Below are 15,445 nucleotides of genomic sequence, written 5' to 3' on the forward strand. Positions count from 1 at the left end.
ACATAGCCCCATGTCCCACTCTGTCTCATGTAGCTTATAGCTGGATAGAAAAGTCTAAAAATAAATAAATAAATAAATATATGCACACATATGGAGAGAAACAGATTCATTATCCATGATGATGAGAGTGCCAAAGAAAAATAAGATGGAAGAAACTTGAAAGAAATGTATTTAAAAGTAAAATAGAAGTCTGCATCCTGAGCAGAATGAGAGCAAGGCCTTCTAAAGTGTACAGGGAGGAGTAAGAAGCCCTCTGACTCCCTCCTACATGGCTGCTGCTTTCCTCTGGGGAAGGAGGGGGCACTTAGCCCTCCCTGAGTGGGTAAACCCACCTCCCTACTACTTTTTATTCCAGCCCACTGCAGGGAAAATCCCAAAGAAGTCTCTGCCGACTGCCCCTCCCAAACTCCCTCAGCTAATAACATTTCTGCTCTCTGTCAGACCCAGTCCCACTGGTTAGGCCCTACCCTAGGTCTGCCCCACCTGCAGAACCTGTTGGGCCAGAGACATACTTGCCCTGCATGACTCTAAGTTTCTGGAAAATTGCACCTCCCCTAGAACTGCCCCTCCCCTAGCTCTCTGCCAGCTCTTCCCATCCCAGTCTCCTGGTGTTTTGGGGAGCAGAGTAGGACTGGTGAGGGATGGGGTCAGAGAGGTGCTTGTCTCTGCCTGACCACCCACCCACTCTCTCTCTCTCTCTCTCTCTCTCTCTTATTCACATTACCATTAATGAGAATTACCGTGTTGGAGAAAGGAGAGAGCAGAAGATAAGAGCAGAGGCAAGGAGAGACTAAGAAAAGGAAGGGCAGAGGGACAAAAGGAATTGCTGAAGGGAAGAGCAAGAGTGGGAGAGAAAGAATGAAAGAGGTGAGGAGACAGATGCTGGAGAGACAAGTGTGCAAAGGAAAAATCCCAAGGAGAGAAGAAGCATGGAGGAGGAAGGAGATCTTTGAGAGATGTGAGGGCAGTGGGATCAGCTAAGTTTACCATGGTTGCCCCCAGGTAGGTAGCAAGGTAGGTGTGGGGGGGCATTGATATTGAAGAATATCTCCCCCAGTTTGCCACTGATGTGAAGTTTCACAGAAGGTGGGGCCAATGGATATTCTAGAATTAAAATAGAATTAACCTGTGAGAAATCTGACAAGAATAGCTGGGTTTCCTGCAGCCTGAGGACTTGGGAATTTTCCATCCTGTATGAACCCAGACTCTCTGACAGAGTTTACCCCACCCTGCTTTTCTATCTTTCCATTCCATAGATATGTAGGACACCCTCCATCTCCCCCATCTCTCTCTCTCTCTCTCTTTCTCTCTTTCTCTCTCACTCTCTCTCTCTCTCATACACACACAAAACACGCAGAAACCAGGGAAGTGTAGGCACAGCCTGAGGAGTCCAGGTGGGCAGTGAAAACTCCAGAAGACATTGGGGAGAGGCACAAGTTGAGTGTATGAGCAATGAGCACTTTGGCAGGAGATATTCCTCCTTTCCGGCTGGAAAAGCAGGAAAATCTTGCCTTCACTAGTCTGAAAAGCCTAGTGGAGTTGAGAAAAATAATAAGGGGTGGGACAAGATGAATAAAGGCCCCATGATGAGGAGTCTGGAGGTGAACCTGCAAAGTTCTCACCCAGGCTTGTGTGCTGATAAAGAAATAAGTTGGAATGAGGCTGGGTTCTTGCTCGACTCAGGGAATCCAGGAGGGTTGGGACATGAAACTCTAGAGAAAAAGCAACCAGACAAACATGGGACCAGGGTTGGTCTTAAAATCCAGACTCAGAAAGAAGGGACAGGAGCAATGCTAGCAGAATGAGGTATTGTCCAGAAGGCATCTCAGAGAAGATGTAATAGAGAAAATCAGAGAGAAGCAGATACTCTGGACACTCATTGATTTATTCATTCACATCTACAAGAAACACTTGTAGCATCTATGGGATTACAGAGCTGCTGAGGACCAGGGACAGAGGGAATGAAGCTGGACTATCTCCTATGCAGTGAAAGAACAGGCACATCTATATAATACATTATACAATATATAATGTAACACCAGAGAAGGGCCACATTCAAATAAGGAGACATCAGTCTGTGAGCAGAGATGGAGGTTCAGGGCCACTGAGCGGGTCTCTCGAGAGACAATGGAGTTGGGGGTGGCGGTATGCCAGGATTGATCCGCAGATTTCTATATAATTCCCTGAGCACCACCAGGAATGATTCTTGAGTGCAGAGCCAAGAGTAACCCCTGAGCATCTCCAAGTGTGGCCCCAAACCAAAAAAATTAAGTTTCCTCTAATGGCTTTTTATGCATAGAGGGTATCTCCAGATAGACAAATAATCTCCACAAATCATCAGGTGCCGGGGGAACAAAGAATCAATCACAAGCCAACTGTGAGAAATGCTGACTGAGGCTCTGAGTGCCCAGGGACAGGAAGGTGGGCAGACCTTGGGTCAGACCAGATCTGAGGGCTGAGAAGGACCAGCTATGGGGCTTGTGGGATGCTGGAGGGTTCTGGCAGAAAAGGCTCAGAATAACCTGAGAGAGGTGGGACATGATGGGGCCTGTAAGGTGTGGATAGGCTGGTGTGAGTGTGATTGGAGGGTAAGTTTAGGGGAGGAGCAGCAGCAGCCATGAGGGGTTGCAGGCTGGGGAGCAGAAACTCCTCAGTGTTTGAAGTGCGGCCAGGACTTAATGGTGTCGTACAGAGCCTGACCAGGAGACAAGGTGCTGATCACATCTCTGTGCCCCACCAGCAGGTAGTCGGGAATCAGGTATCCTTTGAGCACTGCACATTGGATCAGGGACTGGGCAGCCTCCAGTGCTGCGGCATTGGGTGGCCTTTCTGAAAAACACAATGTCCCCATCAATTAGCTGTGTCTCAAAGCCAGTTGCTTAGGACAGAGACAGTCATATACTTTGCACTGTGCCAGTCCCTCCTCCACCCATTTCTAGTTCACCGTGGCCAACACATTCACCAAAAACTCTGGCAGTCTAGCACAAGAGAAAATTAGGCTACTGTGATCCCTGATGATTCCTTGCAAAGTTTCTTCTAGAAAGTCAACACAACACACCCCATCTCAGATGGTGCTGTAAGGTGGCCAGTACACCACTAAACTGGCCATTGCTTCACCAAAACAGACTGTTTCTAACAGTGTGGCTATGGTCACCAATAAAGAAAATACATCTTTGCATTAGTCCATAAAAGCACCAAAGGTTAGAGAATTATTCCCTTCTCTTGGTCCATGCTTGTGTTAGGTATGACTGTAAATAAACAGGACCAAGTTTGGGATTTGGAGGAAATGTTGTGTCTGAGAGATTCCTCATAACATTCATCCTGTTTTGAGCTTGCTTTTTTGTTTTTTATAGGGGCTACCTCCTGGGATCCTTAAACCACACAACTACATAGCTATCGCCAAAGTTGGTCAGAGGGGCGTTGTGCTGGGGGTCAAAATTGGTACTTAAAATTTGGTCAGAGGGGCGTTGTGCTGGGGGTCAAACTTGGTACTTAACTACCATTTCAGTTATCTTCCTGGCCACTGACTTCATTTGAAAGTTAAAATATTTCACTGAGACTGCCAGGAAACACAAGGTTGCCTTTCCCCCAAAACTTCCCAGACAGGTTTTATCCCAAATTTCCCCTGACCCACATTCATTCTTACCCATAAAGTTGCCCATGAAGGCAATTCCCAGGGCAATATCATTGTATCCATTGGAGTGACCACCTTTGATATGCCAACCAACTCCTTCATATACACCACCATCCTCGCCTACCAGGAAGCTAGGATCAGGGAAAGGAATGGGGAAAAGGTCATTCTGTGAAGCACAATTGTCTATCTCATATTTTTGAATTACTAGTTCATTATTTGATCTCTTTACCACATACTTAATGGACATATACGCTAGTTTCACAGACAAAAACTTTTTTTTAAAAGAAACAACCACAAATGATGATTAAAAAAATACAACAGTGACTTCAGTCCACTGCAGCATGACTTTGTCCCCACCATGGCACTGCATCTGACACCTAAATGGACCAGGGACATTTTGGATACAAGTATAATGAACTCATGCTATTCTTCTGGGTTCCATGTACTTTTTCAGTATGTTCCATTCCATGTCTTTCTATGAGCCCACGCTCCTGAATTTTCTGAATCTGCTGCCCTCCTTCAAGTCCCTCTGCCACATACACTTCCTTTTCTTAGCATTTGCCTCTGCCCTTACCTATTCTCAGTCAACATATTCTACCTGGACAATCATGGAGACTGAAGCATAAAATAAAGAATTGACTTCTACAGATACCCTGAGTGATATTCATTCCAGTGTTTTGAAATGCAACCTCACACCAAAGAAGGGCTCAGTAAATATGGGTTCCCTTCTCTAGTCTTCCGACTCTAAACCCTGATAGAAAGGGAGGATCAGCTTCCACCAGTCCCACTTACTTATATCTGATGTCACAGGAATTTTCTGAGTCCATGAGGTAGGACTGTAAATCTCGAACATACATCTGACAGTCAATAGACACATTGCAGGGTGGCCCAACGGTGTGGATGATAATGACATATTTGGCAGGGAGGTTCATTTTAGGGCAGTATGTCTCTCTGGCTTCCCAAGCTGATCGCGTGATAATGTTGGGACAATCTGTTGTATGAGATGAATAAAAGAAAAGATGGGAATTCACTGGGGCAACTTGTGAACAATCTCATTGTGCAGACTAGGTTACCTCACATCATCCCCAATATCTAGCCCCCCCCCCCCCAGTGGCACATCCTAACATAAACCAAGCTGTGATATCCTGGGAAATTTTGATAGGGATTGTTTGGATCAAGTGATTGGAGTCAATAGGCAAAACTCTGTATGCTTTGATACCAACTATGGAAACAAGAGTGGGAGTCTAAGAGAAATGACTGAAGACCCCTTTCTCCAAAAGGCCATGTAAACCTTCATTCCTCAGTATAAGTTGAAAACATATGCAAGTGTGTGCACCTATGAATCAGGGAAGAACCCAGCAAACTCTTTGAACTGATCACGTGTAGAGGACATCATTTGAAGTCTAGAATTCTTGAAATGCTAATTTATTATGGTTACCAGAGATAGCTTTGTTTGAATGCTAGAAACTTTATTTAGAGGTTAACTATTTTAAATAACTCAATAAAAAATTAGATCTGGTTTACTTGAATAAAGAGAGTTAAATTACTGAAAGTGTTTATTATTTACTGGTTTTAGGTTATTGCTTATTCACATCAAATATCATGTGATGTTTATTATAAGACTCACTTGAATATTCACTCTGATGTCAAAGTGATCAATAAACTCAAGCTTTTTACTTTTCACAGCCTGTTGCAGATTGACTTGATTTTACATACAAAAAATTGTGTGTGTGTGTGTGTATACACACCTATGCAGTATATGCTAATATGTACTGTGCTTATTCAGTCCCTTGTTTTTCTCCACAGGCATTGTACCTTCTGGCAACTTATATATCGTACTTCTTGGTATTTTCATTTTTAGACCTTCCTAAATTGAAATTAGAACTAATAGACAGTTTTTATTTTTAAAAAATATATTCGCCACTGGTGAAGGGATGGGTGTTTGAGCATTCTATAACTGAGACTTTAACTTGAACGCTTTGTAACTTTCCACATGGTGAATTAATAAAAGAATTAAAAAAAATATATTCGCGGTAATAAGGTCACAGTAGTGATTATGTTTAGAGTATTAAACAGTTACTGCAAAACAGCACTATCAAAGCATTCATGACTCTTCATTCCTGTCCTATGTCACCTCTAGTCTGATCCTTCTTCCTCACACGCACCCCCTTCCCCCGCCCCATTTACTGATTGACAGTAGTAGTTTTGGTGCATACCATAACCTCAGTTTACCACCAGCAACATGCCTTAGACCCTTTATTTTTGCTCTGGTATTACTTCCAGTCCACCTTATTGTACCTTCCACCTTTGCCCTCCCAACATGTCTTCTCAGCTCTGTAATCCAGTGCCCAAGATTTATTTTCAACAGATATTGTCCATACCCTTAATTTGCTTCTGTATGGACCACAGATGAGTGAGGTTATATGGTATTTGTCCTTCTATCTTTGGCTTATGGGCTGGAGCGATAACACAGCGGTTGGGCATTCGCCTTTCACGCAGCTGACCTGTGTTGGATTCCTCCGCCCCTCTCAGAGAGCCCGGCAAGCTACCGAGAGTATAGAGCCCCCACGGTAGAGCCTGGCAAGCTACCCATGTGTATTGGATATGCCAAAAACAGTAACAGGATGACAGTGACAGTGATCTTTGGCTTATTTGCTCAACATGATACCCTTCAATTCCACACAAGTCACCATGAATTGCATAACTTAATTGTTTCTAGTGGATGCATAGCATTCAACTATGTGTGTATTTGTGTGTGTGTATGTGTGTGTGTCCATTCATCTATTGTTCAACACTTGGTTGTTTCCATACGCTGGTTATTGTACTAAGTGCTACAATGAACATTGGTGTGCATATATCTTTTTGAATTAATGTTTTTGCGTTTAAGGAGTAGATCCCTAGAAGTATGATACTGGGTCATATGGAAACTCCACCGTAATACCGTAAAACTGTTGTCCCGTTGTTCATTGATTTGCTCAAGCGGGCACCAGTAAGTCTCCATTGCGAGACCTGTTGTTACTATTTTTGGCATATCAAATACGCATGGGTAGCTTGCCAGGTTCTGCCTGTGGGCGAGATACTGTTGGTAGCTTGCCGGGCTCTCTGAGAGGGGAGGAGGAATTGAACCCGGGTCAGTCACATGCAAGGCAAACGCCTTACCTGCTGTGCTATCATTCCAGCCCATGGAAACTCCAATCTTAATTTTTTTTTTTTTTTTTGCTTTTTGGGTCACACCCAGCAATGCTCAGGGGTTACTCCTGGCTTTGCACTCAGGAATCACTCCTGGCAGTGCTTGGGGGACCATATGGGATGCTGGGGATCGAACCCGGGTCGGCCGCGTGCAAGGCAAACGCCCTACCCGCTGTGCTATCGCTCCGGCCCCATCCAATCTTAATTTTTTTTTAAAAAGAAATCTCCATGTTATTTTCCAAAGAGGCTGAACCAGAATGAGTAAAGATTCCCTTTTGCAACACCCCCAATAACACTGGTTGGTTCCAGTCTATAATATATAATATATATAAACTCACACATATATTAATGTATGTCATCCTCACTGTTTAGAGGTGATATGTCATTGTCATTTGATCTGTGTTTTTCTGACACTAAGTGATGATGAACACTTTTCCATATATCCTTTTCACATGTGTATATATTTCCCCCATTTTTTATAGGTTTATTAATTTTTTTGCTGAGATTTGTGGGTGCTTTATAAATTGTGGGTGTTAGTTTTCTATCTTATGACTTATGTGTGAATATATTTTCCCAGTCAGTAGAGTCTCTTTTACTTTAGCTCAGGTTTCTTTTGCCATGAAACAACTTTTTAATGTCATGTAAACTGCATAGTCTTTTTTACCTACATATTTTTGTCCAATTTTTTCTCAATCATATACCTAGAACCTAGAAGAGTACTTACAGTTCTATAAATCATTATTTATTGAATCAGAATGGTTGTATGTATACAATCATTATATACAGAACTGAAGCACTAGCCCCAAGGACTCATGAATAAGTCCACGGTTAATACCAATCAATTAGTTTGATGAAGAGACCAGAAAGTATCCTCTCAGAATTTCCATATTTCACAGTCATGATAGGAGTGATATGTACTCAGCCCAAGAAGTAATTGAGTGGTACCAGGAGAAAGCACTGCCCCCAGTGTAGTAATGTCAACTGAGTTTCTTACCTTTAATGTGTGTTGCTGACTGTTGAGGGGCCAGGCAGATCTCTTCTTTCAAGACAAGTGGCTGAATATACCTGGGTGACAGGTGACCCTTTTGGGTTGCATGCAGGATCAGGTTCTCTGCAGCTGATAAGGCAGAGGGACTTGGACTGCTGCCTGAAAGACAATGTCATGTAAAAAACTCCAACCCAGGTCAGAGAGATAGTACATGGGGTTAAGATAATACAGGGGTTAAGGCACTTGTATTGCATGTGGCCAGACCCAGTTCAATCACGAATACCACATTTGGTCCCCTAAGCATTGCCAGGAATAGTCCCTTAGCACATGATAAGTCCTGAGAACTTCTAGGTGTAGCTCCCAAATGAAAAGCTACTCTAAGCGGCCTTAGGCCTAGAGGGAGATAAGACAATCATCTGAGTCTGAATAACTAATGGATAAAAAGAAAGAGCTATTCCAGTAGCCAGAATGGAAGCACTAGCCCCAAGGAATTATTTGAATAGAGCTCTTGGAAACCAAAGTTGGTGACCTTTTCCAAGTTATAATGACTTTATCTATTGTATGTCCAGGAGGAAGCTGAGCAGATCTAAAAGCACTACATGAAGAGGGCTGGAGCTAGGGAAAGAGCTCAGTGTGCTGGAGGTAAGTGTACCTTACAAATATGAGGGGAAGAGTTTGAGCCCCAGTACTGAGTGCCTCATCACCAAGCACTGCAACAGGGTGATCACCAGCACCTCTTGGCAGATCAGCACCATATCACCTGAGCACCGAATCATCAGGCTTGTACTGCATCCCCTGGGGCTCACCTGTTGATGGGGAAGCCCCTCTACCTAATAAAAACTGGTATGCAAAAGAAGCTCCTCTTTTTCCATAGAAAAGGGGCAATAAGTCATTTCTTAGCATGAAAAATATGGTGATAATGTTCACTTATAAGGCAGAAGGGCTTGGACTGCTGCCTGAAAGACAATGTCATGTAAAAATCCTATAATCAGGCATGAGACTTGTGTTCTTTATACCACTACTTCATTTTCTCACAAGAGCCCTGAAATAAATACTCGTTGCAGTTGACAGCTGAGGAGCCCAGGAGTCTGCTATTCCTGCTTTCTGATATTTTCTGTTCTTCCTGGGGCTAGAGACCTGCCAACTCTATTTCTTGAACTTTCTTGCCTGCAACTCTGGGTCTACCAAGAGCAGAAGCTGTAAGTAGATAGCTTCTTGCTTTTCTGCTCTCTGCATGCTCATTGTTATACCACTTCAGGCTCTAGAAGTGATGGTAATAAATAACTGTGAGCTTCAATGGTGTCATTCATGGCTTTAGTATCTTAGAGTAGCAAGGCCAGAGAAGAGGGTGAGAACATGAAGGCCATGCCACAGATCCAATGGAGAAGAGCACTTCAAAAGATAGTTCTTGCCTGATCATCATAAACGTCATGTAGTCTAAAAATATAAGGTATTGAGTGGGACAGAGAGCGGGGAAAGAGTGTAGACAACTGACAGAACAGCAAAGGAACCACCATTACCTATCTTATTGCCAAAGAAAGCGATCCCCAAGGAGTTGCTGTTGTACCCCTTGGTGTGCATGCCTTGGATGTTCCAGCCGACACCTTCGTACACCCTGCCGTCATCCCCAACCAGGAAGCTGCCAGGCAAGGAAATATGCATTTAAGGCAAATCTCGGTAATAGAAAACTTCTCTCCATTCTTTCTCAGAAATTCAAAGAGTTCATCAGTATTGATAGTAAATGACCAGTTTAAATAGCCCATTTTTGATTTCCAAAAGTTGTGGGATTATATTTTAAATTTTGCTGTTACCTAACACATATGTTTCCCAGAGCCTCACTTTTCAAAAGTTCATTTAGGGACTGGAGATACAATGAAAGGGTTAAGGTACTTCCCTTGTGAGTGATCAGCCCTGGTTCAATCTTCAACACGACATATAGTCCCTCAAGCATTGCCAGAAGTGACCCCTGACCACAGAGCCAGGAATTGCCCCTGAGCACTACCAGGTGAAGTCAACTTTTCCTCTTACAAGATTTGAATGTAGGACTCGGGAACCTAAGGCCATTAGTTGAACATGTTCCAAGGGCAGGATTTGAAAATTCATTTGACAATTAATTAAATAATTTTGTTTGGAGGTCACACCCAGTGATACTCAGGGATAACTCTTGGCTCTGCACTCACAAATTACTCCTGGTGGTGCTTAGGGAACAAAATGGGAAACCAGAGATTGAACCTGGGCCAGCCACATGCAAGGCAAAACCCTACCCATTGTACTATCACTCCAGTCCCCTCATTTGACATTTTTAAAATGGACCAAGAACTTGAACATTATTTTAAACAATTGACCAGGATTCAGAAAGTCCTAAATAGCACTGTAGCATTGCCATCCCGTTGTTCATCGATTTGCTTGAGCGAGGACTAGTAACGTCTCCATTTTGAGACTTGTTGTTACTGTTTTTGGCATATTGAATACACCACAGGTAGCTTGCCAGGCTTTGCCATGCGGGCTAGATACTCTTGTTAGTTTGCCAGGCTCTCTGAGAGGGACAGAGGAATCGAACCTAGGTTGGCAACATGCAAGGCAAATGCCCTATCCACTGTGCTATAGCTCCAGTCCTAAATAATGAGTATTATTTTACAGTTTCTTCTTAAGAATTTCTTTAAGGTTTTTCCTATCACATAACTGTGTTTAGAATATTCCTTTTATGGTTTATTAATTATATGGTTTTTTAAACACATATTCCTTTTTTCTACTTCCTCCCTTATTTCTGTCTCCACTTTTCAAACAAATCTACCGAACGATGTTCCCATAGTTCTTGACATATTCAGCTTTGACTAGACCCTGCAATTTCACTGCAAACTGAATACAGAAAGAACACTTCCATGAAATTTCTCTGAGATCCTGAAGTGAGTCAGGCCAAACTCTCCACCCAGAAACTAAAGCCTGAAGAACAGGGGGACCCCTTTACATGGAACCATGCCCCTGAGTGAGCAGCTAGGCCTTTCATCAAAACCCCTGTCTCTCTGCAGCAGCCGTGACTATGTCCAAAGTGAACTTCCGCTCTGGCCACAGTCAGCTGCAGCATGGAAAGTAGAGACAATTGAGGTCAGTCACTGTAGACCTCTGACTAAAGACACAAAGCCTGACACCCCTCAGAAGCACATGACAAGAGCAGGCCAGGGGAGGTAATGGTGGCAGGGACAGCCGTGGGTTGTGGTGAATCCAGCACTCATACAAGTTCTAAAGACCCCCTTCAGAACTTCTCAGTCCACCCTGGGTTTCCCGTAACTGGGGCCTCCAGTTGTGCTCAATTTTTTTGTATGTAAAGGCAGATTGGTAGGAAGAGATGACTGTTCTTTCCAAAGGATAATGCAGAAATAAATTTGATGAGGCTTTAGATTCAGGGGAACCCCACAGCTAATATTTCTTAAATAGATCCAGCTTCTTACTGAAGGGAGAAGAGACTTTGTGTTTCTATTGATAACCACAGAATGGGCCACCCCCAACAGCATACAGGCCTCTCCATGGGACTCTCGTCCCTCAGCCATTCCTGTGAAATCCCACCTCCACAATGAGGCAGCCCTTCAGGGTGCCTATGGGGAATCTACTCTTATGAAGAAGAGATCAGAAGCTGAGCAGCAGATGACTTGTTTGGGCACAGTCTGGGCCCAGCCCCTAGCATGTGATTGAGCAGAGTTCTGACTTCTCTAGACCCTGACTTTCATCTGTCATGATCTCTCCATCCTCCTCCTTGGGTGATGCTTCAAAAGATCTTTCCATTCTCCAGGTTCTGCAGCTCACAGGGGCTTTCCGTAGCCATTCTCTAGCCTCTTGACTTTTTTTAAAGAATGTCCAAGTCCAAATCTGAATAAAATGGACCAGAGCTTCTCCCTCCTCTGGGTCACTGCAAGGTTTGGAATTCTATTTGCTTGTTTTATACTCTTTCATTCACTATAAGAAGCTCCTTGAGTGGAGAAATGGGAGAAATAGAGGTGAGGTGAGGGGCTTTGGGAGGCCCATCTTGAGTGTGGGCTTGGTCAACCGCCTTACTTGTAGGCCAGGTCACACCAGCCTTTGCTGTAGATGGAGTGGGACTGCAGGCTCCGCAGCCTCTCACTGCAAATGCTTTGCTCCTGGCAATCCATCCCCAGAAGCTGCTCCGTGATGAGAAATGACACAGGCGTGGTCAGCGGGGCACTGCAGGTTGGTGACCTTGCCCCCCAGTCCTTCCGGGAGACAATGGTGAGCACATCTGCAGAGGGATGACAAGGTAGCATCTGCAGCATTCCCCACCCCCACCTACCCTCCCCCTCCCCCCACCCTCTGGGGCCATGCATGCCACCAAATCTACTCATTCCAGGATCCCACTTGAGGGACTTGCCTGAGGGCTCAGAACAAGTCATGTGCATCCTTGGCAGATGTCCCCCTTGGAACCTGTCCTCTGCATCCTCCCAAGGGAAGTCCTAAAGAAAATTTTGAGTCACCTAGGAAACCCCAGGGCACCGTAAAGCTGCCTCACCATTTTGATTCTTGTGAAGGAGCTGTGAGAGGCCAGCAAGCAGGTCCAGAAGCTTCTCTGACACTCCTCTGATTTGGGTTTTGTTCCAGAACTGTGGGGATTCTCCTGCAAAGAAACACTGACCACACTTGATGCTGGTCCTTGGAGAATGCCTGGATAAGCCCAGAGGCACATCACTCCCCACCCTCACAGCTCACAGACTTAAGTCATCTAAGCCCCTGACTTCCTCAAGCAGGTAACCCAGTGAGGCCTTCTCCTCCCTCCCTACCAGCCACTTATGTTTCAGCGTTGTGCTCTCTCTCCTGCCCTCTCTTTTGAGCAATTCTTCCCTTCCAGTTCTACTTGTATTCCCATGAACATATCAGAGCATCATGTTCTACTATGTAATCATTATTTTGCACAACGATATATTAAATTTCAAGCCAGGCAAGGCTTTCAAGCTCATCATCAACATGCTCCATGCTCTGTCTTATACTAGAGGCCTTTGAGTATCAAAGAAAGGCCTCTGTACCAGAGGTCAAAATACCATAGGCCTTGGGGTATCTTAAGTTCTTAAAGTACGAGAGGTACTTGAGTACCTCAAGTACCAAAGTACCAAAGCCCTTTGAATATCAGTGACCACCACTTGTCACTAGCACCATCCCCAGAGGCCCACTTAGAGGCTCACAATCTTTACAAGGGATTTTGTGAGTGGTTTAATATGAACCATACTTATGGCTTAGAACAAGTCTGTAAGATAAGCAAGGCAGAATAATTTCTATCTCTATGAAGATGAGAAAGAGGCTTAGAGAGGTGACGTGATTTCTAAAAGGATACCAGTTTTAAATTGGGAGCTTGGATTGAAATCAGGCTGTCTGGTCCCAGCACTATGTTCATGATCACTATTATTCATCTGCTCCAAGTTACTAGACCAGTTCGGGCAAGGCCCTGCCATGATGTGACCTGCTTCTCTATTAATGAGGTCAAGAAGGGTGAGCACTGTGACTGTATTATACTTTCCTTCTATGAAGTTGTCAAAAGCAAATGCCTGACCCCGAGGCCAGGGTTCTGGGCATGTTGGAGAGAGAGCATGGGACAGAGCCCGCTTGGTAGAGGAGGGGGCTAGAGCTGTCCTGGGAGGGGACCAAGCCGGCGGGGAGGAGAGCTAAGTGGGAAGAATGGCAGACAGAAAAGACCATGAAAAAACACCCAAGATATAACCAAAAGATAGAATGAGAACTCCCATATGAACCAGTGATACCCCTTCTTGAAATCTACTCCCCAAACACAAAAGCATTCATTAAAAAGGATAGATGCACACAGAATAGAACTACAGGATTATCTTGGTCACATGTGGGACGTAAAGATACACAGCAAGGTAGCAACATGGGACCAAAGACAACATAACAGCAGAACTGATACATAGAATTCAGCTGGTGGGAGGATGGCTGAATGGCAGGGGCACTAGGTGCTTTGGAGGAGGAAGGTGGGTACACAGGAAATATGTGTGATGTTGAAATTTTGTGCATGAGAAACAACCACTAACAGGATTGTAAATCACAGAACCTCACTGTATCACTATCATTATCATTCCGTTGCTTATTGATTTGCTCGAGCGGGCATCAGTAATGTCTCCATTGTGAGATTTGTTGTTACTCTTTTTGGCATATCAAATACACCACGGGTAGCTTGCCAGACTCTGCCATGTGGGCGAGATACTCTCGGTAGCTTGCTGGGCTCTCCAAGAGGGGCAGAGGAATCGAACCCAGGCCTGCTGCATGGAAGGCAAACACCCTTCCAGCTGTGCTATCACTCCAGCCCACACAGAACCTCAGTCAAATAAAATGTTCATGAAAAAAGCTCCTCTGAGTCAGTGAAACTCCTTCTGACTTAATGAGAGAAAACTCACCCTGACCCCAGGCTCTCACGCCCAGCACAGAGAAGACGAGGAGCCACAGGAACATCCTCTTGGAGTCTCAGGATACGAACAGGAAGAGTGCACACAGCCCTAGGAAAGACACAGTTAGTTTGACCACATTCATTCTTCTAATGGGACACACACTCTCCTTCTTGGCCCTGTCTTTCCCCCAGCTTGGACAACTTCCTGAGGGCCAGCACCTAGGTGGGCTTCCCAGGACGCCTAAATAGAGTTTGACCTTCAAAGCTCAGTACAGATTAAGGCACCCACACCCTGTCCAGCTAACATGCTCACCAACCTCCTGTTGCTCAGTGAGCTCCCGGTCCCTGTGGGAGCCCTGTGTCTTTCAGAGGAATGACAGTGCTGTAGAATCTTTGCATGGCTGAAAAGAATCAAGTCTGTGTGTGTCTTTCTTATCACTAGTAGATGTAACCCTTGTGAAATTCCTGTCAGACATCCTGACCTTCATTTTGAGACTAGGAAGGAGGAAAGGACAGTGAAGGCAGGGGTGGGCTTCACTGCTACTTTGTCAGAGGTGTCTTAGGTCATCCAGCTTGGTCTTTTACCTTGCAGAGATCCTTGAATGATGCTCAACTAACCTTTCCTGGAGTGAAATTATTATTCTAATAATACAATAATTAACACTTACTGACTCTGTCACAGATTTCAGGATTTTACTGAGGATTCCACAGGCATTTTATTAAGTGACCTCACAATCACTCATGAAACTCACAATCACCAGGAAGTGAATGTCACTTATCCAACATTACTCAACCCACAGTGACAGGACAAGACAAGCAGAGGTGTCCTGGAACTTCTCCAAAAGCTTCCCACCTCCTGCTTCAGAATCTGGTATTAAGAGTTTCAATAGGGAAACTGGAAGTCAAACTCCAGGATCTCTCTGATCTTTAGGTGCAGTAGCTGTTCTGTTCTCTCTGACAGAATGAATTGCTCACTTGTGCTCAATCAAATGAAACAGCTCCCTGAAAAACCAGCCCTCCCATCCCAAATGAACATTTCCCCCTCGGTTACCCCTTTCTTCCAGTTCTCTCCCACCCCTTGTCCCTATTTATGGCTCACTCCTAATTTACGAATCACGAAATCCCCGTGATCGTCGATTTCTCGAGTGGTCTCAGTAACCTCTCCATTCGTCCTATCCCTGAGATTTTAGAAGCCTCTCTCCACTCGGCCTTCCCAATGATGCGGCATTGGAGGCTT

At 44.5% G+C, this 15,445-nt stretch overlaps 1 protein-coding gene across 2 annotated transcripts; it reads right to left on the reverse strand.

The window, feature by feature from the left end:
• Window positions 1–2,650: 2,650 nt before the first annotated feature.
• On the reverse strand, window positions 2,651–14,273 carry PGLYRP3 (peptidoglycan recognition protein 3). Of its 2 annotated transcripts, XM_004620098.2 has the most exons (8): window positions 14,225–14,273; window positions 12,331–12,435; window positions 11,862–12,063; window positions 9,332–9,450; window positions 7,818–7,970; window positions 4,427–4,625; window positions 3,647–3,765; window positions 2,651–2,829 (listed from the first exon to the last, which is right to left on the reverse strand). In XM_004620098.2, the coding sequence occupies exons 1-8, from the start codon at window positions 14,271–14,273 to the stop codon at window positions 2,651–2,653; spliced, it is 1,125 nt and encodes a 374-aa protein (XP_004620155.2). The 2 variants fall into 2 exon arrangements, with proteins under 2 accessions (XP_004620155.2, XP_054996537.1); XM_055140562.1 differs by lacking the exon at window positions 12,331–12,435.
• Window positions 14,274–15,445: the final 1,172 nt, after the last annotated feature.

This window comes from Sorex araneus, chromosome 5, assembly GCF_027595985.1.
Source record: "Sorex araneus isolate mSorAra2 chromosome 5, mSorAra2.pri, whole genome shotgun sequence".
Taxonomy (NCBI): Eukaryota; Metazoa; Chordata; class Mammalia; order Eulipotyphla; family Soricidae; genus Sorex; species Sorex araneus.

What these genes read in the sequence shown, in the direction of transcription:
- PGLYRP3 (XM_004620098.2), bottom strand. Translation starts at nt 14,273, where the DNA reads ATGTTCCTGTGGCTCCTCGTCTTCTCTGTGCTGGGCGTGAGAGCCTGG. An exon ending in GTCAGCAACACACATTAAAG is followed by an intron (nt 4,626 to 7,817) that starts GTAAGAAACTCA and finishes CTCATACAACAG; the next exon opens with ATTGTCCCAACATTATCACG. An exon ending in CTTCATGGGCAACTTTATGG is followed by an intron (nt 2,830 to 3,646) that starts GTAAGAATGAAT and finishes TGTGTTTTTCAG; the next exon opens with AAAGGCCACCCAATGCCGCA.